Source organism: Ictalurus punctatus, chromosome 11 (genome assembly GCF_001660625.3).
Source record: "Ictalurus punctatus breed USDA103 chromosome 11, Coco_2.0, whole genome shotgun sequence".
In the NCBI taxonomy this organism is placed as follows: Eukaryota; Metazoa; Chordata; class Actinopteri; order Siluriformes; family Ictaluridae; genus Ictalurus; species Ictalurus punctatus.
Genome location: NC_030426.2, coordinates 5,253,738 through 5,280,268, shown reverse-complemented (window position 1 = coordinate 5,280,268; position 26,531 = coordinate 5,253,738). Strand labels below are relative to the sequence as shown.

Here is a 26,531-nt window from a genome sequence, read left to right as displayed (position 1 = left end):
GTGCTTTCAGGATGATGGTTTTGGTCGTATTTTTTGCAGAACTGTAGACAATTCTAAAGGGTTCACAAACTTTCGAGCACCACGGTAGCATGTGACTGAATGTAACTGCGTTCGTTATAAACTGAAGGCATCGTTGCTACAGCGCGAACATTTAATAAGGTTGCCATGTTCGAGATCCTAGCCATTCTTTAATATGTCGGGCTGTTATTTTGGATGACCAGATTGAGGAACCGTGTAATGCACTGCGCAGGGCTGCTGCTGGAGCTAGCGTCATCGCATCGCCTCTCCATCCCATCACGCACGAGCTCGCAGTCCGAGCGCATTTCCACGTCCTGCCTGCAGTTTTGACAGCTTGTCATTTTGAGATGGCATCACACAGCGTGAAGACCCGACCTCCATATTGATTGGCAGTTGTTGTTGTTGTTGTTGTTTTTTTCTGATGGTGTGAGCGGGTCTGCATGTGTGACAGGTGTCTTGGAGCACACTGCAGGTGTGGATGGGAACGCTTTCCTTGCGTCGAACTGTCGTATTTGCAGGTGTGTGTTTGTTTTGCCACACTTTCCCGCAGGCCTAACAAACGGGGGGAAACGCCGAAGCGGCCTCTGATGGGCTGATGGTTATGCCCACGTAATAGCAGAAAAGCCTGAAGGAGAATCACCAACTTTGACTTTGAGAAAATAACCTTCAAGAACATGGCGCATGCGCCGCCTGCGTCTTCCCTCCCTCGCGTTCTCCTCCTCCCTCTCTCGAGATCTCTTGCTTCAGTAATCCAAGTGGCTCGAGATAAAAGGCTGTGGCGTCGGCGCCACTGTCTTCACACCTTTTAATACAAACTAATCCCCCATATTGATTACAAACATACAAGCTTATGTGCGGCTTATCGAAGTAAGCCTGCACCTGAGGTAAACCATTCCGCCTTCTCGGGCCTGCTCCGCATACCCCTTCTTGGCACTACATTTCCCAGCATTCACCAGGGTATTTTTTATTTTTTTCTTCTTGGTGTTATATTTATTTAATACCGTGTATTTAATATACGAGCGCATTAGCTGCTTTTGATTAATTCTGACCCCCCGACGCAGCGCTAGTTCATAACCTCCCGGTGAGCTTATGTATGATAGAAGTTATATAATATGATTAATGTTGTTTGAGTGCGTGTGCAAGGCTGCGTGTGCGTCTGTGTTTACATAACCCCTCACGCCATACTATCCCGATTTGCCCCATCTCCCGACCTTGTGCCGTGCTTGCCGTCACTCCGCGCTTGTCTGTAGTTACCCAGATTATTACAGCTATCAGATCTGTGTTAAAAGAACCTCTCAGTCAGGGGAGGAACGATCGAGAGGCTTTGTTCGTCACTCGCGAACATAACAGACTCACTTTTCTCATTCAGGTGCTTCTTCATTCTCGTTCCCTGACACGGACTAGTAGAATAAAGCACGTTTAATGCAGATTCTTAAACTAGCTTTAAAACGCAGTTGTTTTGTTTTTTAAATCCGAGAGCAACACTTCATCACGAATCCCGCTGGTAGTGTTTTTGTTGTTCCACCCTAGGTTTCATTCGGCTCTTTTCATCCTCGCTAAATGTAATCTGTTTGGCTTTATTAATGTTCCTCGGGTCCAGCTGTGCTCACATCTCTGACCTTGTCTGTAAATATCAGCAGTGACACAGCCAAACTACCAAGGGTCTCTTTCCCTCCAAAACAAGCACGGTATAATCTAAAGCAGCTCCGTAGAAAAGGTTAAATCCAGCAAGCTAATGTGTTCTTCGGTCGCGTTTTGCTTCGCCGGTTCTATACAGAACAACGACTTTACAACGCTAGAACCGGTCCGCATCCCTTGTTTACGCTTGTGGGAAAACGTTTCTCTTTTTTTTTTTTTTTCCCCCCTCCTTCTAAGAGTGTATTATTAAATTATTAAAGGGATAGTTCGGCCAAAAATTTCAATTCCGTCATCGATTACCCGTTCCAAACCCGTAAGACTTTGGTTCATCTTCGGAACACAAATGAAGACAGATTTAATGAGATTTCTGATCCTCGGTTTACGGTCCAAACTTTCAAGCCCCAAAAAGTTCCATAAAGGCACGGTTAAAGTAATCCATGTGACTCCCGATTTGATGAAGCGATACGACTGCTAGCTGAACATTCAGAACTAGCTCGTGCGCATTAGTCTGAGAGAGAGTCGGCCCGGGTGTTAACCCAGGATTCACTGCAGAAACGATTTGATGCGCCGTACATAACTCTCGTACGCTCGCGATACGGATCCGTTTGATCGTTTTATTCCGAGGCCTGAGGTATTTTTATAGAACCGCACGGCTCGGGCGGTAGTTCCGACCGTAACGGGATGCGCTCTTTCGAATACGTTATTGTTTCTATGGTAACAGCCCGTACACGGGAACTTGTATGGCGGACGCCGTGCATAATTATAGACTCGTAATAACGAGGAGGTTTAAATGCGATGTTGTTGTTTAACAAGGAAAAATGCGTAACTGTTGGCGTGGTGATGTTCCTTGTTAGGAGGTGTTTATTTAACGTTTGCGGAAGGAGTCTTGGGTGTCGGGGCTTTTTAACAGGAACGGTGCTTTGTAAAGTCGTCAGGACAGAGGAGTTTATGCTTCCAGGGTTGTTAGAGAGAGAGCGAGAGCGAGAGAGAACAGACGCGGGTGAGGGATAAACTGTATTGTTACTGAAGCATGAGTGCTAATAGGAGCCGCCTTGTCTCACGGATGTTCCACAACATGAAATCTATCTGTTACTCATCAATAAGCATGCATTGTTTGTTAATAAATGTCATATTGTAATAAGCAGAATAACACACCTCGGACCGTGCTGTTTTACAAAACGAATACACTTTGGGGCGTATTACACCGCCTCGGCGTATATTCTCTTCTTATAACGGCACGGCCCATCGTCTGCTAGCAACTAACTGGACTAGTCGGCGGTAGTAACTCAGATTAGCCAGCTTTCACTGTCTTGTTGCAACTCATATGATCGTATCGTCATGCAAGGCTTTCTGAAAGGGAGACGCTGTTGTAGGGCTCGATATAACACCTTTAAGAGTGGGGAAATTGAAGCAGGTTTAGGGTGCTGGAGAGTGCATCTAAAATCGACACTGCTTTTCGCTTCATTATGAGCGCTGCTGTTGTACGTTTTGGAAAACACACGGACGGTCTGCCCTCGTAGGTTTTATCTTCTCGGCCGTAACACCCGCGGTCCGACGGCGTCCTTCGCCGGTAAATGGCAGTGTCACTGGAGGAACTGAATCAGCTGCTGTGCCGCTAGCAGGGTGAAAGCTGCTGACAGTTGAGTGTATTTAACGTGTACCGAACACACTCGGTGTGAAACTGAAAAGGGTTTAAAGTTCTTTTTGGCTGCGTCCTTGTCAGGATCAGCCGCGATGTTTTATTTATGGAATAATTAAATAAAAGGATGTAATGATCGGTAAGCTGTTTATGTTTCAAAGCCATGTGACTGTGAGCTTATTGTGTTCTTACACAACAGAGTGGTTTAATTGGCTGTTAGATTTGACTTGTATCAACCCTTTAGAGAGAGATATATATATATAGTTTGTTTAAAGATCTTTTTTATTTAGTACTGCCTCAAGTACATGTCACCGATCATCCTGGTCAAAAGTTTACACCCCCCACCCCTGGCTCTTATTGTATCGTGTTGCCTTCTCGAGCATCAGTGAATGTTTGCATCTTATGTAATAGTCGTGTACGAGTCCCTCGGTCGTCCTCGGTGTGAAAAGACGGATCTGGACATCAAATAGCCGCTGTTGGAAAGGGCTCAAATACGCAGAAGATGCTGGAAAAGTAAAGAAGGTGCAGGACCTGCAGGATTTTTCATGAACAACTCTCACAAAACATAAACACAGCCGTGGATCATCGACAGGTAGCGACGCACAGTGTTAAGAATCAAGGGTGCGTAAACTTTTGAACGGGGTAATTTTTTTTTTTTATCAATTCAGCTGTTATCTTGTCTTGTGGACTTCATGTAAACATCTGTTATGTGAAATAACTTATTCAGGACAGAACTAAATAAACAACGACATGGGATTTTTATGATCCCTTTCAGTTTGTTAACAGTGTTAAGATTTAGCAGATTCTGCAAGGGGTATGCAAACTTTTGGGCACAACTATATATATATATAGAGGCAGGAAGGAAGATAAATCTCTACAGAATTTCCTGCATTGGAGGAGTGGTGCTAGGTGACAGTGAATACACAGTTTGTCGTCTTTAACTCTGTTTATTTATTTATTTATTTATTTATTTATTTATTTATTATAACTTCAAAGTGTAGGTTGGAATAGGATAAAAAAAAAAATTAAAAACAGGAACGGTACTAAAAGGCGAGAGACGCACAGAAAGAAGAAAAATTGGATGGGAAATCCTGTTTTAGCAGACATACGATTTGGCAGAGACACAAAGCAAGCTAATTGGCAGTAATGAAGGACAGTCCTATAGACGAAACCTAGAATCCTCGTACTTCCCCCAACCGTCAGTGACTCCATTATTAAGCTGTTCTCGAGTTATTCAGCAGTTCATTATTTCGCAGAATTTTCCAGCAACTGTTCTGCAGAGCGGACGTCTGGAGCTGTGGAAGAAACACCCAGATCGACTTGATGGAGAGCTTAAAGCGGTCCTTGAAAATCACTCCGCCCTTTGTGGACGGAGTCCACACTCTTACACGCTAAAGCTGATGAAAATAAGATGGAGAAAAGAGTGGACAGCTTTTTTTATCCACCATTATGTACTGTGTCAGCTGGCCTTGACCTGCCCTGATTGATGCTCGCGATGTCGGCGGCCCTTCATCACGAGCGTTCCTCAAGTGGCTTTTACCTGATTAGGCTACAGATGAGAGTCGTAGTGGCTCTCGCCCGCTCGCTCTCCTCTCTCTCTCTCTCTCTCTCTCTCTCGCTGTGTTTCTTTCTCTCGGCCGCCTTCAAAACGTAGCTCTTCTTCTTTTATTTTTTTTCTCTTTTTTTTCTTTTTCTTCAAATGGACTTTGGGAACTAATCCTGAACCTGCCTGCTTTTGGGTGCACCCTTCAGGCTCTGCATCTCATGTGGAAGGTGTCATGGCGTTTTTGTTCAGAGCGCCGTCCATTACAAAGGTGAAATGCAGAGTCACACTGGTTTGGTGCAGAATATGAAAAAGCAGTGCATCCTGGGAAAATGTGTGTGGGAGGGTCAAGTCTTCCTGAACGGATCCAATATCAGTGGGTGTCTCATTCTCTCTCTCTCTCTCTCACTCACACACTCACACACACACACACACACACACATATATATCTGTCCACTCGAGGCCTCTGTTTTAATTTGTCCCCAATCTGCTGTAATTGCTTTGAGAGCTGGCTGGCTCTGCATGTTCCATTTCAAGCATCTTCCTCCTGTGTGTGTCACATCACTGCAGTCAGGGACAATGACGCACACACACACACACACACGGACACACGCACACACGCAAACAGGCACACACAAATGCTTGCGATACGCATTGTCAAACACAGCTGTTGTCTGTTGGTGAAAGCTCAGACATTATATAGCGCTGTCATCCTCTGTCGCTTCACTTCTCTTACCCCTGCCTGTGAAGAAAGGAATAATAGTTCTATAGTATAATTGTCTGCTCAGTAGCGGCGGGCGACCTTTGGTTTCTGCCGAAGCCGTTTCTTGATTGGAGCAGGAGATCTAAAAGCTACAAGGAAACATGAGTAAAGAAAAGGGCACTGAGACAGCAGGTTGAAATAAACAGTCTATCCTTTAGCTAAAGAGAGAGAGAGAGTGTGAGAGAGAGAGAGAGAGAGGGGGCAGCTGATTGAGTGCTGCTCTCTCTCTCTCTCTCTCTCTCCATTCCCCTCGATTGAAATGACGCGAACTGGCAAAGTAATTACGCGTTTTAAAGCGAACATAATCAAGCGGACAAATGTTTATTAAAACGTTATGACGCATAAACAAAGAAAGAATTGTAGGACGCATTCCAGTGTTTTTTCTAGAACGTACAGGATTACAGGAAGAAGAAGAAGAAGAAGAAGAAAAAACAAAACAACACAAGCCATCACTGAAAGTCTAATGGCTTCCCCTACAAATACCATTACAAACCATCAGCTAACCTTTAAATGTGTTACCATTACCAGTATTGGTCACGGTATCCGTTAGACATACCATGCCACCAATAGAAGGCTACAAATTACCAGTAGAGACCCATTATAGTGTCCATTAAAAACCCATACAATTCACATTAAAACCATTACAAATTCTATGAGGGTTTCTATTGTTTTTTTTTGTTATTATTATTGTTTTTTTATAGCAGGGTTGTCTCTCATTTTGTGTACCCAGATGCTGTACCGTAAATAGGCTGGTGCAGGTTGTTTATCGTGAATTTCTCTACCTTAAACGTTCGACACAATTCCCTTGAGAATATATTTCTTGATTTCCTTTTTGTGTTTCTGTCATTCAGCATCTCATCCTCTCTGGAGATGGTCCAGTTTTGACCATACTGCATGCTCAGCTTCTCTCATAGAGAGGGGGCAAAGTGGCTGTGTGTGTGTGTGTGTGTGTGTGTGACTGGTCTCTCCAGCCCACTCATGGCTTTTATACAAAACCTACTTTCACCAGCGTCAGCATTTACTGCACCTTTGCGTGTGTGTGTGTGTGTGTGTGAGAGAGAACGGGAGCACTTGGATATGTGCGTATGATGGTACAAGTTCTTGCTGGTAAGTAAACATGCACAAAAAAAAAACCAAACCCGATAGAACCCCATTAGAGAAATTCTAATGGTTTCCACTACGAACACCATTACGAACCGTCAGCTAACCATTAAACGCAGACACCCACAGGGACTATTACAGTTTTCATTAAAAACCAGTACAGTTCCCTTTATAGCTGTTAAACCCATTGCGCATTCCGTGAAGGTGTGTGTTGTTTGTTTCAGCAGGACGTGTTGTGTCTGGACGGGATTAAGGACGAGAAAGACATACCCGTGCTGTTTGGAGAAAAAGAGACCCGGTTCCAGTCAGTTTGATTTTGCGTGCGTGCGCGTGGAATGTTTACACCCAGTCGGAAGCATTATCCTGTGTTTATTCCATTCGCTCCCACTTGTTTTCTCAATAGACTTTTAATTACCTTCAGACAACCGCAGCCTAAATGATTTGAAGTGAACAGGAGAGGAGCTTGCCAGGCTCGCTCTTCACTCTCAGCGGATTGAACTGGATCGAGAGACGAGAGTCTGCTTCCAGCACGGAGAAGTGGGACGCGTTCGCTGCTCTCCCGAGAGAAACGAGCGCCCCTTTATTCCATTCCATTTTTTTTTTTTTGGGGGGTGCGTGTGTTTTTTGTATTTCAGGACAAGCTGATTTTATAACAGCCAACTGTTTCTGAGCCCCCGCCGCGCTGTTGGGGAACGCTCGAGTGCGGACTTTTCTGTTCCATCTGGAAGTTGAAACTGAAACGCATTGTTTTGTGAATATACGTTCTTTTTAAAAAAAATAATAATAAAGTCGAGACGTATATATTTATAGTCGTGTGAAAAAATAAGTACACCCCCCCCCACGGAAATATCAAATAGACGTGATATTCTTCTGTGGGGGGAAAAGAGAAGTACGTACACCCTCGGAAGCTAGTATCGCCTGCTTTAACGGACATGACGTCTTGTAGGTGTTTTGTATAATTGTCCAACAGGCTTGCTGGAATTTCTGATCGCTCTTCCATGCGATAGTCCGTCAGTTCCAAGATGATTGAGGGTTTTCTCGCACCTACTGCCCGTTTCAAATCCCCCCCGCGACATCTCAATGGGATTCAAATCCGGGCTTTGACTAGGCCATTACATAATCCACAATTTCTTCCTTTTGAGCCGTTTGTTTGGGGGATTTGGTCTGCGCCAGACACGTCTGCTGTTACTGTGGCCAGACGACTCTATCTTTGATTCGTCCGTCCGGATCACGTTATTCCAAAAGGCCTGGTCTTTGTCTATGTGCTCACTGGCAAACTGTAGTCTTGCAGTGGCTTTTTCCTGGCACGCCTCCCATGCGGGTCAAATGTGTGCAATCTCTTTCTGATTGTAGAAGCGTGCACTTTGACTCCAGCAGTTGCGAGACTTACTGGCAGATCCCGTGATGAAATTTTGGAGGTTCTCGGAGACTTGTTTTTGCATCAGACGGTCTGCCCTCGGGCTGAATTTGCTGGGACGGCCCGTCCTGGACTGATTGTCAGTTTCCTTACAGTGGAATGATCTAGTTGAAATTATTTGGAGATCTTTTAAAATCCCTTGCCAGACCCATAGTCATCCACGACCTTTTTCCTGAAGGTCTTCTGTAACAGCTTTATTAACAGGCACGGTTTACAAACAGGATCAAATGTCTGCTTGTCCCACTATGTCAAAAAAAGCCAACAGTTTCCAACAACGGGGTGTACTTATTTGTGTGGGTGTGGCAGGCGGGAGAACACGTGGGCGGTTTTGCCGTTGCTGCTGTTTTGCTGTGGTGACATGTGCCGCCTGGCAACAGTCGCCGTGGAAACGAGAGGCAGGGAGGAAGGGGCGCCGGCGGAGAAGAAGCGGCGAGTGTGCGAAAGGCGACAGGAAACAGTTGCGCGGTTGCGCACACATACACGCTAATGCAGCACACGTCCTTGTTCTGAGTGTGATGGAGAAACGTGAGGCGCTCTCCGCGCTCCAGGGTTTAAGAGCTTGGACAATAGAAAAAGCGATAATACTGAGAACGTCCGGATGCTACAAAGACCATTTGTTAAGATCAAAACGGAAGAAATGTTACGAGGTGAACGGTGTGAAAGTCGCAGACACAAATAACTACATAGTTGTGTCCTAGCAACTCGCATATTTCTCCAGCGCACACAGAAGATAGACGAAAACCTTGAGCCACACAGTGAGAGAGATGGACAGAAGATGACTTTTCGCTAAAGTTGAAATGTTTAAAGGACCTCCCGTCTCTCTCTCTCTCTCCCCCCTCTCCCCCCATCTGTTATTGTGGCTGTGTTCTGACTCAGTAGTTCTGGTGATTGGGTTTAATCCCAGCTGAGCACGCTGCAGAGAATGAAGCGACTCTCGTCGCCAGGCCTCAGTGAACGCCGCTCCGGGTCCATTTCAGCCTCTCTTACTGGACCAGCTGACCTGAGAGCAGTGCTGTGGTGCGGCTTTGGAAATAGAAAGTTTAATTACTACGCGTGTGCTGCCCTGGACAGGTTAAAGGTCTAGGGTTAGGGCTGCTCTCTCTGGACCAGCTCATGTTCTCATTGCTCTGAAAGATCAAGCAGGTCGGAGCACTGTCCGTAAGACAACAGTTCATCCCGTTAGAAGAGCTACATTACTATAAAGCCGCGTTTCCACCGACGGTTAATCCCAGGAACTTTTTTCAAGGGTCCGTTTGGATCCTCCAGACCTTTGTTGTCTGCGTTTCCATCGTGGTCTAAAGTACAGTGAAGATTAGGCAAATTAGTCCGGTGACGTTACAGCATGACTGCACGCGACAAGCCCTCAGCGAGGATATGGAGCCTCGAAGTATGCTACAATCAAACTGATTATCGGCACAAAGTAAGCGGATTTTAACGATGGGGTTATTTTTAAATGTTTGCTCGGCTCATAAAAACCCATCGCAGGCTCTGACTGGAGCACAAACCTTTGAACAGTAACAGGAGTTTCCTGCGTGAACAATGCTCAGCTTTTTCACCGCAGGTCGTCGCTGTATCTCGTCCTCGGCGTGAACCTCGTCGTCGGTCGAATTTTTTTAAGAAACTCCGTCGTGTTGATTCGATTCGCAATAAACAACTGTTACAGTTCGCGCCGCAAAAAAAAAATAATAATAAAAAAATGCCGCGTGCACTTAACCAATCAGCATGTCCTACCCTCCCCAAAGTTCCTGAACTTTGAAAAAGTACCACGTCCCGAGTCGGGACTTTCTGAAGGGGAAATATTTTACCCGGCGCGTAATTTAGACCCGGTCCCTGCGGTGGAAACACATCGAGCACCTCAAAAAGTCCCTAGTTCCTGGGGAAAGTTCCTGCGGTGGAAACGCGGCAGTACAGTATGATGCGGAAGTCTTCATGAAAAGACATGCTATTAAATATAAAAAAAAATGAAAAAACATCAAAGACCCGTATTATAAGTAAGGGATAATCCACGGCTAGGCGTGCGCCATACCATTTTTAAGTTCTTTTAACTCGGTGGTCATATTGTGTAGTTTATAGACTACTGAACGGGAATCGGGAGTGAGACACCGTGTGCTAGCCACCACGCGTGTGTGTGTGTGTGTGTGTGTGTGTGTGTGTGTGTGTGTGTGTGCATATTAATAGTTGATTGAATCGCACCCAAACTGCAGCTATACATATTAAAGGCAAACGTTTATACGTTCAGAGCGAGAGGACCGGGTGGTGCGACCCAACACGAGGACGAAATAATATTAGTGTGGAGTAATATTATGAGGTCGGCCGTGCCGCCGTGTAATACGCCGCTCTGAAGTGATAACAGTGAGAGCGTACCTTACTGACCTGGGCTACTCTGTGCGTTATCTAACGGGCTTGATGGTTAAGGCTCTGGGTTACCGATCGGAAGGTCAGAAGCCCTTGAGCAAGGCTCTTAACCTTCTGTGTTCCAGGGGCGCTGTATCCTGTCTGACCCCGTGCTCTGACCCCAGCTTCCTGACATGTGGCAGTCTGGGAAGAAAAAAAGAATTTCACCGTGCGCTAATGTATATGTGACTGATAAATTCTCCATTGTCATGATCATTTCCCCCTTTCAGAGCAGTTTATAGATCCTCTCCCACCTCTTTCTGATCTGTACACCATAGCGTGTATATACCTGTGCTCAAGACAGCAGAGTCAGAGCCACACTCACACACACTCGCACTGGCTGGTCTGAAACATGATGCGAGACAAAAGACTTGGATGAGGTGAAAAGAAAGTGCGAAGGAAAAAAGAAAAGAAAAACTGTCTGATAGAAAATCGAAACAAGAGATGAGGAAAAGACATCGAGAAGTACAGGGGAAGCTTTCCGCTGCTGTGTGTGTGTGTGAGAGAGAGAGAGAGAGAGAGAGAGAGAGGGAGGATACTACAGATCATGCGGACTGATAAAGGAGTCAAATCAACTTTCACAGATAATACACCAGCCAATGTCCTTTAAGTTCCAGAACGCAGGAATACTTTCTGACATTCTCACACACACCCCCCAGTGCAACAGCCCCATGGGACCAGATTCATAGCTTGCAGTATATCATGTATTTTGATATCATGAACTCCGCCCGCTCTAAATCATACACAGAGATCAAGTAGTGCCATAAGATTACATTTATTTGAATCACTTACAATAAATAGTTATGAGAGAGAGAGTGTAGGTGTGTGGATTACCTGCATCTGTGCCGCGTCTCTACTAACAACCAAGCTAAGTTTAACTACTGTATGCAACTGTATGTTACTATGGTTACAATTGTTTATAGGCGATTTAGAACGGTGATTAAACTGACTGGAACTATCTGTGCAGTCAACGGTTTGAACGCACACCTTCCAGCCAATCAGAATCGAGTATTCAGACAGCCCATGGTCTTATAAAATATAATATACAAGTATAGAGTAATTTAGTAAACCCACTCCGAAACAAAACGGTGACGTACGTAAGTATCTGTACCTATGCAAGTATTTCCAGTTCCGAAAATAAAATTGTGTTCACATTCATACAAATAAAGCCGTAGACCCCTCATCGTCCGGTCACGTCCATACTGCAGGATCTCATTTCACAGTATAGAGGTGTAAATGAAATGTGGAGGGGGAAAAAATAATAATTTACTTGATGGTAAATGAAATGATCTAGTGTAAATTATATGAGGGATGCAACGAGGGGAGTGTTTACGCTGACAGTGTGCATATCTAGGCAACAAGGCTTCTCTTCCCTTACATGACGCGTTGGTATGTCCCAGAACTTGCATACTCTTTTTCTACACGCTCAAAATTATGTACTTTACCTTCACAAGAAAAAAAAAAAAAAAGGAGTACATACTTTTAGTGCATAGTATAAGGAGGCGAATTGAGACGCAGGGACTGACTGCGTTTACACGGACAGCGGTAATCTAATTACTGACCTTATTCTGAATAAGACAATATTCTGATTAAGGTGTTTACACGAGTCGCTTTTAGAACACTCCTTTCATGATGGGGTTTTGCGTGTTATAGAACATAGAGCGATTAACAGCACACGTCACGACGTCCCTCCAGGATTCCACGTATCGACATACAGTCGGTCTTCGTTATGGGACCGTATAGTTTCGGGTGTCTCATTTTTAATTTTACGAAAGCGCGGTTAATTATTAGTCGTGCTGTACGTGCAAACAGACGACTGCTTGAAGCCGTGGGCTGCGTCCCAAACAGTGTACTTACCGTCTATACAGTATCCGAGATACATGTATCTCAGCTACTATATGGTAAGTAAGTACGCGGTTCGGGACGCGGCCGTGCTCTCTCGTTTGCTGTAAAACGGTCGAGCGCTGCCGTGTGTGTACGTGTCCTGTCGCAATAGGTCCTGACGTTAATAGTGTGATTAAGGTGTGTACACGTCTGATGATTTGTGTTTACTTCGAGTATGACTTTAGCCGGATTAAGGTCATCAAGGTTTCTCAATCAGAGTATCGTCTCGATGGGGTTAATATCGGAATATCGTTGTCCATGTAAACGTACCGATCGTCTCTCACTCGCCAGGTTACCGATCACACGCGCCCGGACTCGATCACAATCGCCAGCTTTCTCTCAGTTTAAACAGACACTCGGTTCTGTGAAGTAAACGCGCTGTGGCTCTTTGTAGCGGTCTACGCCACAAGCCTCAAGATTCATCGATGGTTTCTCTGGTTTTGACCTAGTTTTTGCTATTCGCATGTTTTTTTTTGCTCTCGCCTGCCCTTGTTTATGCAGTTTGCTCATCACCTGACCCTTGCATGTTTTTTGACCGTGTTTTTGGACTGTGTCTTTGTCCTGGTCACCTCGTTGAATAAAACCATCGAGGCCCTGTACCTGCGTTCCTCGACTGTTCCTCGACACTGTGTAGTAACAGCTTGCACGCAGGGACTTAACACACGATCTGAGGCTAATAAAAATGGATTGGAAAGATCTTGTGTAATAAATAGGGATGGGCGATTAAAACTTTATCAGGATGTTTTCTGGTATATATTGCGATGAACATATCAGTGAAGATATAAATATAGCACCGTTCACCACTGTTCCTGCTACATGTGACCGCTGCATGCAGTCTTCTGAGCCTGAGAAACACAAACACTGATCTAAAAGTGAAAGGGATTTTCCGTAACCAAACCAGTTCCAGATCGTAGCGGAACACGTCATCCCCGACGCTTTATCGTTATTATCGTGAAGACTGATTCTCACCGCGGGGAGAGTTTCTACCCGTCTATCGCGAACGATAAGATCTCGCCCATCCCTAATAATAAAGCGAAATGTATAATGGTTGATTTGGTTGTGATGACATCACCCCGCAGAAATCCGCGGGGATTTTGAAAAATCGCAAGCTGCTCCGAAAGTTGTCGAGTTTGCTCGATTCTGCGTTCATCTCTGCGACGCGACCGTTTCGGAATCCCGCGCGGACCGATTTACGCAAGGAGTCTGGAGTGTCGGGCTTCGTAACCGAGTCTTCGGGACAGAGGCGGGACTTTCCCGCCTCTCTGTCACATGACACGCTGCTTTTCTTCATTGCCTACGAGTGTTTCTTACAGCTGTGTCGTAGCTAACCTGTTTTGTGAACGTTCCGCAAGATAAGATGCGACTGTAAACGGATAGAAACTACGACGTGTCGTTCTTTAATGGACTCGATGAGGCATAAGAGGAATAAAGCTCTTTGAGAGGTGATGATAATCAGATTCCTGGCAGTAACATCACAGCCCTTCGCTGTTGATTGTTCTCCTAGAACGGCACGCCTCGTCGCGTTCGTTTAAAGGGACGTGCTGCATCTTTTAGGCGTCTCGTGATCGGTAGCAGTGTCGTACGTCATTAAACGATCTCGCTGTTTCAGATGTTCTTGCTATATGATATGATGTACAGGGATACCGGTACAATGTCAAATCCCTGGTAAGGATACGGATTGCGCGGTAAATATTTACCGCCGAGTTCTGAAAAATCAAACTAAATGTCATCTCTGTTGAGCTCTATGCATCTCACTTACGTGAGCAGGAGTAACTGTATGTAAATCAATAGTCTAATGATCTTTAAATGTCAGCTGGTAAATAATAAACACACCGCTCCTAATCGTTTCGCCGTTAAATGAGTTTGACCCCACGTCACCCTCTCGGAGAAGGCGTCCGTGTACTCTTGAGCCGCAATTCTTCTCTGAAGAGAAGACCTTTTATCATCAGGCTCAGCGTATAGCGCTAATCGTACGAGCCTCGGCTCAGAACAGGGACTAAATATAGCTTCAGATGGAGACATTTTACAGTGTCTGGTTAAGACTCATTTAGTAAGCAGAGAATCTGTTCCTTCTGATGGTTTTTTTGTTGTTGTTGTTGTTGTTGTTTTTAATGAAGTATAAACATGGCCATTTAAAAATATCTCTCAAACGAACCATTTCACAACGGACGCAACTCGTCGACTAATTGTCAAGCCGTTTGTCGGATGAGTCGGGTTGTGCTGAAGCGAGATGAAATCCAGGCCGTGTTATGGTCGCCGTGACCCTTAGTTAGTCAGGAAAGTCTAGTCTGGGGTAAGTCACTCGCACGCACACACACGCTGATCGTCCTCGCTGTGGAAAATTACATGTAACCATGTGTGCCCCCCCCCCCAGACGTGATGGAGAACTTGCTGGAAGAGTGGAGTGACGTCTGACCCCAAGAACTGACCAATCTGGCGCAGTCCATGAGATACCCATACTGACTGTTACTTTTAATATTGACCCCCAATGCCCAGTCTCTTTTGCACGGCGATGCTCACGACGGGATTTACTTTTAAATTTAATCGACATTTTATTTCTTTTTAAAGCACCGTGGCGAGGATTTCAGAGGCCTGCGCTAGCATGTACACTCCATGCAAAAAGTGATATCAAAGTGCGAGCATTCTATTCGAGCAATAAATAAAATAATAAATAATAAATAAAATAAATAAATAAATAAATAAATAAATAACGACTACTATATACGGAGTGGTGTACAAACTACTATATTCGAGCTATCAGGGAGTCATTCCGCCTCATTATTTAGACTGTATCATACTTCTGGCCGATCATACCGAAGCGCTTTAGATGCCGATCGTATCATGAAATGGAATATTCATTGTTGAGCTTTCAGGGACGAGAGTGTGAGTGAGTAGAACAGAGGCAAACTGGCTCCATGGGTCTAGTATTGTTCTTACAAGCTGGGGATGGCATACTAAAAATACATGATCGGTGCCCTCAGGTTTGTTGAAAACAATCTCGTGTGTGGCAGTGTGGTTTTAATACAGCTGGAATTGGCCCACGGGAGCGCAGTGTCGTTTGAAATGCACATTACTCCTAATGGCCACGCCATTACACAGAGCTGCCCTTAAATTAGCCCTGCTCGCCTGAACGGTTGCTATTATGATAATATCCGGAAATATGTTTGTGCAGAACCGACACGCTGGACAGCATTTAAAGCCGTGATGAATCCGCCGTATATAACTTTGCATATGTAATTGGTATAGTGAAGACCGCATGTCTTCTTGGTGTGTAAGAGTCAGCGTTGTGCTGCTGGTCGTTGAGCGAGCGTAAGGTAAAGGCTGTGAGGACGGACGCACAGGACGTCACGTCTGAGCGTGCCGTTGTGTGTGGGAGTCGGCGCCCTGCTCTCTTACAGGTAGATGACGAGAGGGCAGGTGTGAGTGGGTTGAGTCTGGACATGACCCAGGCGCTCTTGCTGTGAGGATTATGAAGGGAACATGAGAGAAAAACAAAGCTCGTGTTTTAAAGAGATTTAATGGAACGTGCGATTGAACGTAGATCCAGACTGGAGCTCTTGTGTGGTTTGGTACAATTTTATTACTATTTTTTTTTTTAAATGACATCCTAACTTAGTGATTAGTACATTTGCCTCATACCTCCAGTACAGCTCGCGTGTTCTCCCCGGGTTCTCCGCCAATCCAAAGATCTGCGCTGTAGGTTGATTGGCATCTCTAAATTGTCTGTAGTGTGTGCAAGTGTGCCCTGTGATGGGTTGGCGCCCCGTCCAGAGCGCCTCGTGCGATAGCTCCAGGCTCCTCACGACCCTCTGTAGGATAAGCAGTACAGAAAGTGGATGGATGGATGGATATGTTGGTACGCCGCTTACCATTTTAGAAAATTGTAATAGACAATTTATGGCTGTTCAATATGGAACAGAACAGAAAAATACCAGCATTTCTATATCCTTTTTACAAACCAGTTGTCTATACAAGTCTAGTCAAAAACACGTGAGATGGAGGAAGTCAATGTCAGTTAATACTGGAAAGTATTAGCTGGATCACTCCAGATTCACATGTCGATCGGCTCACCTGCGGTTTTGTTTTGTGACCGCTATAAGGCTGCTATTTTGGCGTATGGAGTGATAAGTTGTACTGGCATACTCCTGTGTTTACACTCTGGAGCTCCCGTGCAAAAAAAGTAAGCGTTGAATATCTGCTGAATATCGTAGAAAATTGTGTAGAGAAGATGAACTCCTTACATCACAAAAGCCCAGTGTAGAGCGTATACTGTATATGCGTATGCCGTGTGAAAAAATAAGTACACCCCACGGAATGTATTTTTTTTATTCGACATATCTACAAGCGAACATTTGATCCTTTTTGAAACTGTGCCTATTAATAAAGTTGATATAATCGACCAAATGACACATAAAATTGACAATTTGTAGTAATTTTCGCAATTAAAATGAACAAATATATATAAAAAAAAAAAAAGGATCAGCGACATGGATAAGGTAAGTACACCTTAAAATCCATATAATTAGAATCAGGTGTTGAAGGTTGGGGGCCTGTGATTAGAACCTGCGTATGGAGTGCAGGTGGAACCTGCCTTATTTATACCCCTCTCATATCTAGTGTCTGGTGAGGCGTGTGACCTCATCATGCCAAGATCTCAAGAGTAAGTGGACTTTTCACCAGGATGATGATCCTAAGCACACGAGCAAACCCTCCGAGGAACGGCTCAAAAAGAAGAAATGGAGGGTTATGGAATGGCCGAGTCAAAGCCCGGATTTGAATTTTAAACGGGCGGTACGTGCAAGAAACCCCTCAGACATCTTTCAACTGAAAGAGTATCGCACGGAAGAGCGGTCAAAAAAGCCTGCTGGACAATTATGCAAAACACCTGCAAGAAGTTATTTCTGCTAAAGTGGGCACTACAGGTTCCGAGGCCAGAGGTGTACTTGTGTCCTTAGCGTTTCTGTGTGGTTTTGTTCAAGTGTATTAACTTTATTACTGCACACTGTTTCAAAGATGATCAAACGTTTGCTTGCCCAAGTCAACAATTTCCATGGGGTGTCCTTATCTTTTCACATGACTGTCCGTATGCCTCTATGTGGTCTTTGAAATGGAACCAATGGCAGAATCTGTTGAAGGTGGAACTTATTTTGTGTCTGGGAAAGCGGTCATTTAAATGGGCAAATTTTAAAAAGAGACCTTTTTTAAAAAAGAAAGAAAGAATATTAGCTGGATCCACTGTATCGCGATATTACCCATCTCACCCTATGGGGGAAACCTTACTGGTTCATGTGTGGAAATTCTAAAAACTATTCAATAAGCATTTTATTGTTTCCTAGAAACTATACCGTGTGACATATAATATGTGTAGGGGCGACGCACACCTTTTATCCAGTGCTCTTATTATTTTTCATAAGTATGTAGAGCATGATCGGCACCCTGTCCAGGGTGTACCCCGCCTTGTGCCCGATGCTCCCTGGGATAGACCCCAGGTTCCCCCGTGACCCTGAAAAGTTTAAGCGGTATAGAAGATGGATGGATGGATGGATGTAGAGCATTCATGATTTCAGTTTACATGCATAAATGTCCTGCACGATGCAAATCCCAGTATACATTATGCAAAAATATCCTACCTGTCATTCTTTTGCATTAGCTAGTTAGCCAGCGAGTAAAAACATACTCAGTGATTTGTAGTGACTTGAGATTATTGCCGTCTTCAACACACATCGAGACTATTCCAACCTGGAAATTTCACTGGGAAAGCTACAGCATCAGCAGTTTAAGAAGCAAGTCATCACCTGTAGAACAGATGCACTGATGCTGGATTTGATTCTTCGTTTTTGCTGAAATGTAAACAGAAGGATCACTGTTACCAGCGGTCCTAAAAATCGTCGCCTTTGCTTTGGGAAGTGTGGCCAGGTTGCGCTCTGTGACCCAGACTTCTTAAACACTGCAATCTCACCCACAATCTCCGAGCTCTGTGCAGATCCAGGAAACGATTAGTTTAGTAAATAATCTGTCAGGAACTAGTTATTATCTGCGTGCCAAGGATCACATTCTGCTATTGTTTATTACTCTTTAAGCAATGTGTTGACTGTTTAATTACTTTGAAATTCTCAATTACACACTAGAGGCCCCACATACACTTCTTCTACTTTCTTTTTTTCTTTTTTTTGGCTTTCGCTTATGTATTTCAGAACTGCAGCATTGGCTTCTAAATTTTGCCTTTGTATTCGCCTGCTAGATTAAAAAATAATAATAATAATAATAATAAAAAATACAATATCTATACAATGAAATATAACCATTAACCCTTATAGCCTAACCCCTGACCTTTTGACCATTTTATGTTCTATAGAGGCTGGCCAGAGAGGCGGAGCAGATCCAGACATTGCACCCCTGGAGGGACAACATCACAGTAAGTGTACCTGTATTTGTTGCTTTCCTATCCGTCAGTATGGATCTAAATTAAGCAGTAATCTTTGCTTTGCTCTAGTCATGTGGACTGCAATGATATGCGTTCAGGTAAGACTATGATGGTGGTGAGTGATTTTGTTAGGATCAATCGTTGATGCATTCTCTGACTCTCCATTGGCGATACAAGTCTTACAACCCCTGTAGATGGTGGGAAATGACTGCACGCTAGTCCTATTTTAATCGATCTTGATACTGCACTTGATACTGCCATCGTTTCAGAGCAGCTTCACAGGCAAGAGATGTGTGTCTTGATGTTCTGTAAAAACCTACACCGATCAGCCATAACATTAAACCACCTGCCTAATACTATGTAGGTCCTTTGTCCCACCAACACAGCTCGGACCCGTCGAGGCATGGACTCCACAAGACCTCTGAAGGTGTGCTGTGGTATCTGGTGCCAAGACGTTAGCGGCAGGTCCATTAGGTTCTGTAAGTTACGAGGTGGGGCCTCCACTGATCGGCCTCGTTTCGTTTGTCCGGCGTAATCCACATCGGCTTGAGATCTGGGGAATCTGAAGGCCAGGTCAAGAACTTTTCATCATGTTCCTCAAAGGGGTCAGCATGGGCACTCTGACGGGTCTGCGGCTACGCAGCCCCATACACAGCAAGTTGCGATGCGTTGTGTTTTCTGACACCTTTCTATCATAGCCTTCACCTTTTTTCACTTTTCCATCATTCAGTTTTTCAGCAGTTTGTGCCTTCGCTCCCCATGCGTATCGCCGAGTCTTGGGTGGCTATGAACCTGTCTCTGGTTCACCAGTTTTGCGTAGACTCTAACCACTGCATACTGGGAACACCTGACAAGACCTGCTGTCTTGGAGATGCTCTGACCCAGTCATCTAGCCATCACAGTCTGGCCCTGGTCAGAGTCGCTCACATACTTACCCATTTTTTCTTCTTTCAACACGTCAACCTCAAGAACTGACAGTTCCCTTGCTGCCTAATATATCCCACCCCTTGTTGCCATTGTAACGAGATAATCGGTGTCATTCACGTCACCTGTCCGTGGTTTTAATGTTATGGCTGTACATAGGATGCATGGAGATCGCCACACACTTTGGATCTTTAAACCTACTCTATAGGGTGCAGTTCGTAGGTATAGAATTAAATGGAATTAATACGCACAACTGTCACTACGCGCAATTTTTCCACCCCCCTACTACTTCATCCATCAGTGGAAAGGTACCACCATGGGACGACCAAATAAAGTGGCCACTGTGTTTGACTTTATCATCAAAACCAAAACATTAGTAGTATGAAATGGCTCCAGTTAATATCGGCGAGTACTAAACACTTGCGCAAATGTTAATTGGATCATCCGCTATCAAATGCATGAAGATTGGCAAAAATTTTTTAGATGGTCTTTTAAATCTATATTTTCCACCCCAGCCCATCACTCTTCCTCTGGGCCACACCCTATAGCTTGAATACCGCTGGTCTAGAAAATGAAGCACTGACACTGTCTGTCCGATAAGTGAGTTGCCGTCATTCGATCCTGTCCAGCATAATAGCCATAAAGGCCATAAAGTATACAGCAGCTGAACATCCATAAGCACTTTTACATACACGCAAACCCTAGCATTGTATATTCCAGCCCCTATTCACAGCTACATACTCCAGATATCCTTTACAAAAACACTGGCACCACACACACTCTGCCGTCTGTCTCCAGGGAGACCATGCTTGCTGTCATGCTACACTTCCTACAAATGGAATTTTAACCCCATGCCTCCCGAGGGATATTTGAGAAAAGACTCTAAAGCTAATAATTATGAAACCTCCTCACCGCGAGAGCCTATTTCTGTTCATGGCTGCTTAGCCACTGCTCTCACAGGGAGGCGGGGAGAGTGCTGCCTATCACGGCACACACTCCTCGCTTAGAGCTCTGCAACTAAATGCGCGTTTTATACTATCACATGCATGCACACAGACATTACATGCTTTTAAATCACTCGCCGCTGTGCGTCGTGCAAATTAAAATGGCGTCACACGTTTAACGGGTAAAATACTCGTGTTTTGTCTCCTTGCTCATCTGGGTCCCCCCGCCCCCGCCCCGTCCCCTTTTCATTCTTTCTGATTTAAAACACAGTCTTATTCTGGATGCCTTCGTCGTCTTCTTCTTCTTCTTCTTCTTCTTCTTCCTCCTCACTCTCTCTACCCTTTCGTTTCTCTCCTCTCTCCCCGCCTCTCTCTCTTTCCCTCTCCACCCTGTTATCAGCCCTCCTCGTTTCTAATCAGCCATGAAAACAGTTTGAAAATGTCATATTGTTGCAAACACTGCAAATGAGACCTAATGGGGGTGCGGGCATTAATAATGTATCACGGGGCTGATTTCATTTGCTTTTATAATTAGCCCAGGTAATAAAGCGCTGCGGAGGCCCGAACCATTTCAGCACCTTCACGCGAGAGAGGGGGACGAGACATGTCCTTTAGCGAGGACGAGTGTCTTTGGTGATTCTGGCTTGTTCTCTCTCTCTCTCTCTCTCCCTCTCTCTCCCTTGTTTGGCAAACGTACGCTGTTTCCTTTTTTTTTTTCTTTTTTTTTTTTTTTGGCTGAAGACTGCTGACTGACACTGTAATTAGATTAGGACTCCATGCTTTTTGGGCACATTAGGGACCCAGAGTGAAAAGCATGTTAAAGCAGTTAGAGGGAGGAAGAGAGGCTGAGAGGAAAAAGACAGCGAGATGGAAGGAGGAAGACAGAGTGGAGAGGCGTCCATAAAACATGTACAAAATTGTACAATAATGTAGAATAGGAAAAAAAAGGGCGGGGGGGGGTCACGCACGTGTGTGCATATGTTATGTACGCTGTGTGTTGTGCATCTGTTTGCAATACCGTTCCGTCATTCACCTAAACGCTGAATATTTTGCCATGCATATTTTCAAATGTTAGACATAGCCACAGTCTTAATGTAATAAAAAAGCACTTTCCATAAGCTGTTTCCATACCTAGGCTACAGTTTCCCCTCTGAAAGCGCTGGAACAGCACGGCCAATCCTGTTGTTTTCGCTATACACCCAACACATTTGGGTTTGAGATGAATAGATACGAGACTATAGATCAGAATTTCTCCGTTCATTTCCGGATCTTTCCGTCTAGACGCGTTAAACAACTTAAAACCCGGCGCCTTCTGTTTTGCTTTTAGTCCTCCGGTGTCTGATTTGATTAATGCAGCTCACAGATCTAGGGTAAAGGTGTCGTGGTGCCTCACAGCTCCAGGGTCTTCAGTTCAAACCTGGAGCCTGAAGTTACTGTCTGTGTGGAGATGCACACATTAACCCCGTGTCTGAAATATCTCTTCCGAGGTCAGATGTCGCTGCATTCCTTTGGGCTAACTGTCTTCAGAGCTCACAAACACCTCTGAACAGGTGAGACTTTACACATTAGACCTCATTTAGTAAGCTGAATACAAACTAATTTATTCAAGAAGTTTGCCATGCAGGAACATCCAGTACATTCGGAAATACGTTCCTAACCTGAGAGAGCTCCTGGGTTTGTGTGTGTTTTTGCACTAAAGGAGACTCCCTAGTGAAAACTTCAACTGACAGGCTTGAAATCAAATGATTGGCAACAAGTGACTGCAATTTTATACAGATTATACTGCTTAACTCACTTATTCACTTCAGTTAGACATGTGGATTTAATACAGATTTTGTGAAATCCGGTCGTTTCAAAGTAATGGCTTTAATGAAAGGAATATGAAGGGAAGAAAATGTTTAGTTTGGTGCGGCCTGTGAAAACATTTACACAAAGCTGGTACACACATACTGGGTGTTCCTGGTGCGCAGTGCTTAGTACCTACCAAAAGTGGTACATGAAGGAGAACCGGTGAAGCCGTGACAGGGTCATGGGCGCCCAAGGCTCACGGATGTGTGTGTGTGTGTGAGGAGCGAAGGATAGTCCGTCTGGTCCGAGCCCACGGAAGAACTACTGTAGCACAAATTGCTGAAAAAAAGTTAACTCTGGTGATGATAGAAAGGTGTCGGAACACACAGTGTGACCGCAGACCGCTCAGAGTGTCCACGCTGACCCCTGTCCATCGCTGAAAACGCCTACAACGGGCATGTGAGTGAATCATGTTTTCTTTCACATCAAGTGGACGGCGGGGTGTGTGCGCGTCACTTACCTTGGGAAGCGACGGCACCAGGATGCACTATGTGGCAGTAATGCTCTGGGCAATGTTCTGCCAGGATCCTTCATGTGCATGTTACTTTGACATGTACAGCCTACCTAAACGTTGGAATGTGCCGCTGCCACGCTGCAGAAATCGTTCAGGAACATGACGGAGAGTTCAAGGTGTTGACTCGGCGTCCAAAAATTCCCCAGATATCGGTCCAATCAAGCATCTCTGGGATGTGCCGGACAAACGAGTCTGATCCATGGACGCCCCACCTCACAACTTACAGGACTTAAAGGACCTGCTGTTAAGGTCTTGGTGCCAGATACCGCCGCACACCTTCGGAGTCCATGCCTCGACGGGTCAGAGCTGTTTGTCGGCGCATGGGTGACCTATATAATATTGTGCAGGTGGTGTTAGCGTTATGGTTGTCATACTGTAAGTGCCCCACAATGTTTCTGCATATTGGTGCACATAAAACGAACTACTGTTAGTTCCCGGAACGTATTTACTATAGCGTAGATGTACTAGCAACTCTATACAGCGTGTTATTTCTAAGAGCTATTAAACTCAAAATCATGACGCTAGCGATAACAATCCAAGTTTTAGCACCACCTGTGACTAGTTATGATTGCAGATTTGATTTCGCTCCTTAAGAATTTCTCCACGGCTGCGTATCCCAGCCGCTCTCATGAGTCCAGCCATTGTAACGAATGTGCCAGTCGGCCCTTATGGCCGTTACAATAGGCTGTTGTGGAGAGGACTCGTCGTGCTCGCAGTAATCTCAACAGCAGAAGTGGGGCTGAGACCCGTTTAAATCCATCTGAACGCAATAGCGTGTGAAATGGATATTAAAGTGGTTTATTGCGTCTTATTTCTCAAGGTCATTTGGGCTCAGCGCTCCGTCAGATTTGGTTTGTGACCTGTGTTTCTGTTGATTAATGCAGGAATCTTGGTGTTAATCTTCTACGCGACATCTAGCTAGTAATTACATCTCACTGCAAGTATGTGTTAATATCCTCCTATTAACTCAAATTAGTCCGATGTTAGTAAATAAGACGGAAATGGTTCATCCGGGCAGCACAGATCTATCATCTGGTCTCTTTCAGCGTCTTGAAGTTAATTCTTTTACTGTCGCAAGTTAGTTCAGACTCTATTTACACACCATTTACCAAACTGAATTCAGCTCGGTATGGGTTCCAGTAACTGTGCACTGTGCATTTAATTTCTAAGCTTTCAGTACATCCGTCAGTGTGGGCACCACACATCATTCATTACATAACTTGCGACTGCAATGAAATCAAAAAAGCTTCTTCTTCTTTATTTTTTTTTTATAAAAAACAACAATGTTGACTTTTCATACTAACAACAACAATTCAGCATTAATGATTAGCATTAACAACTAGCTCATATTCCAGAAAGTGAACAAAATACAATGCTCATGCTATATTCTGCTGCCGAGGCACATCATAAAACATTGCGTGAGTCTTATTTCAGCTTGTAGCTCTTCTGCAACAGGTAGAAATATCATCATCATCAGGATTTCTTCACCCCATCCCGCTTGCTTTTCCCAGGAGGTTAATACTTGGACATGGATGGATGTATAGATGGATGGATGTAAAAATGGATGAATGGATGTGTAAATGGATGGATGGATGTGTAAATGGATGGATGGATGTGTAAATGGATGGATGGATGTGTAAATGGATGAATGGATGTGTAAATGGATGGATGGATGTGTAAATGGATGGATGGATGTATAGATGGATGGATGGATATATAAATGGATGGATGGATGGATGTATAAATGAATGGATGGATATATAGATGGATGGATGGATGTATAGATGGATGAATGGATTGATGTATAAATGGATGGATAGATGAATAGATGTATAAATGGATGGATGTATAAATGGATGGATGGATGAATGTATGGATGTATAGATGGATGGATGGATGTATAGATGGATGAATGTATGGATGGATGTATAGATGGATGGATGGATGGATGTATAGATGGATGAATGTATAAATGAATGGATGGATGGATGTATAAATGAATGGATGGATATATAGATGGATGGATGAATGGATTGATGTATAAATGGATGGATGTATGTATAAATGGATAGATGAATAGATGTGTAAATGGATGAATGTATAAATGGATGGATTAATGTATGGATGGATGAATGGATGTATAGATGGATGGATGGATGGATGGATGGATGTATAAATGGATGGATGGATGGATGTATAGATGGATGGATGTATAGATGGATGGATGGATGGATGTATAGATGGATGGATGTATAGATGGATGGATGTATAGATGGATGGATGGATGGATGTATAGATGGATGGATGGATGGATGTATAGATGGATGGATGGATGTATAGATGGATGGATGTATGGATGGATGGATGGATGTATGGATGGATGGATGTATAAATGGATGGATGGATGGATGGATGTATAGATGGATGGATGGATGTATGTATAGATGGATGGATGGATGTATAGATGGATGGATATATAGATGTATAGATGGATGGATGTATAGATGGATGGAATTGGTTTGGGAATTGTTTTGATAAAGCACTACAATAAACAACAGAAAGTACAAGGGCACTCGGTAAGCTGAATTTTGTAAGAATAAGATGCTAAGTAAAGTGGTGGCAGTGCAGGTGATGATCATAAGGTGACGGTAGAATGTGTCCACGAGAAAAAGAATAAATAATAATAATAAATACAGTGCAGCAAAATGTGAGGGGGGGGGCAAAACAAACAAAACATAGATGGACCATATAAAAGACATTCTTCAGAATCAATAAAGAAACGCTTGCAGAAACACCATCTTTTTTCTTTTTTTTCTCTTTTTTTCTTTTTTTTTTCTTTCTTTTCTTAAAAGTAGATTTCGTTTTTATAATAACCAATCTCATAAACCTGCGTCCTTTGGTGTGAGTTGAGGATGATGGCGTACATGCACAAATGGAAAAATATAAAGAAGGTGGATGGTCCAAGATCCCTCTACACATGTCTTGCTCCTTGTTAAACATTATAGGAGGTGTCTCCAGTGCTGTTATTGTCAGGGGACGCGTCGCCACTATTAATTTTATGGCGGCGTATAATGCTGGAACCAGTGTTTTAAAGAGGAACAAAGTACCGTTATATACGGAACAAAGTAGTGTATTAAAATATCTTGTAGCTCACATTAGCTCACTCGTTGCGTGTGTTATTTATTTTAAATAGATGTTTATAAGGTCAAAGACACACAAGCCCTTCATTATAAACATTAGTCTCAGACTGCAGATGAGCGTCTAGACATACTGTATAACTGCAGTAGAGCAAGTGCTTCATTTTGCACATCAACCTGTTTGATTAGACGTGTTAGAAGGCGAGAGAGAAGGGAAGAATGAGGGAGAGAAAGAAAGGGATGGAACGAGAGCGGGAGGACGTGAGCTTTCGTCCCGAACGTGGCAGCTGCTGTATGTTTGAAATGCATTAGCGCTAATAGCTGTGCCATTAGGGGAAAGACG

The 26,531-nt window shown here is 44.1% G+C and overlaps 1 protein-coding gene across 4 annotated transcripts in view; it reads left to right on the top strand.

Annotated features, from left to right (window-relative positions):
- Positions 1–26,531, top strand: part of cacna2d2a (calcium channel, voltage-dependent, alpha 2/delta subunit 2a) — a 337,274-nt gene that overhangs the window by 187,578 nt on the left and 123,165 nt on the right. For all 4 annotated transcript variants that reach the window (XM_053683490.1, XM_053683489.1, XM_017480023.3 and 1 more), the window contains one exon: positions 18,753–18,812. In XM_053683490.1, the coding sequence (XP_053539465.1) occupies positions 18,753–18,812 (60 nt within the window). The remainder of the gene's footprint in view (positions 1–18,752; positions 18,813–26,531) is intronic.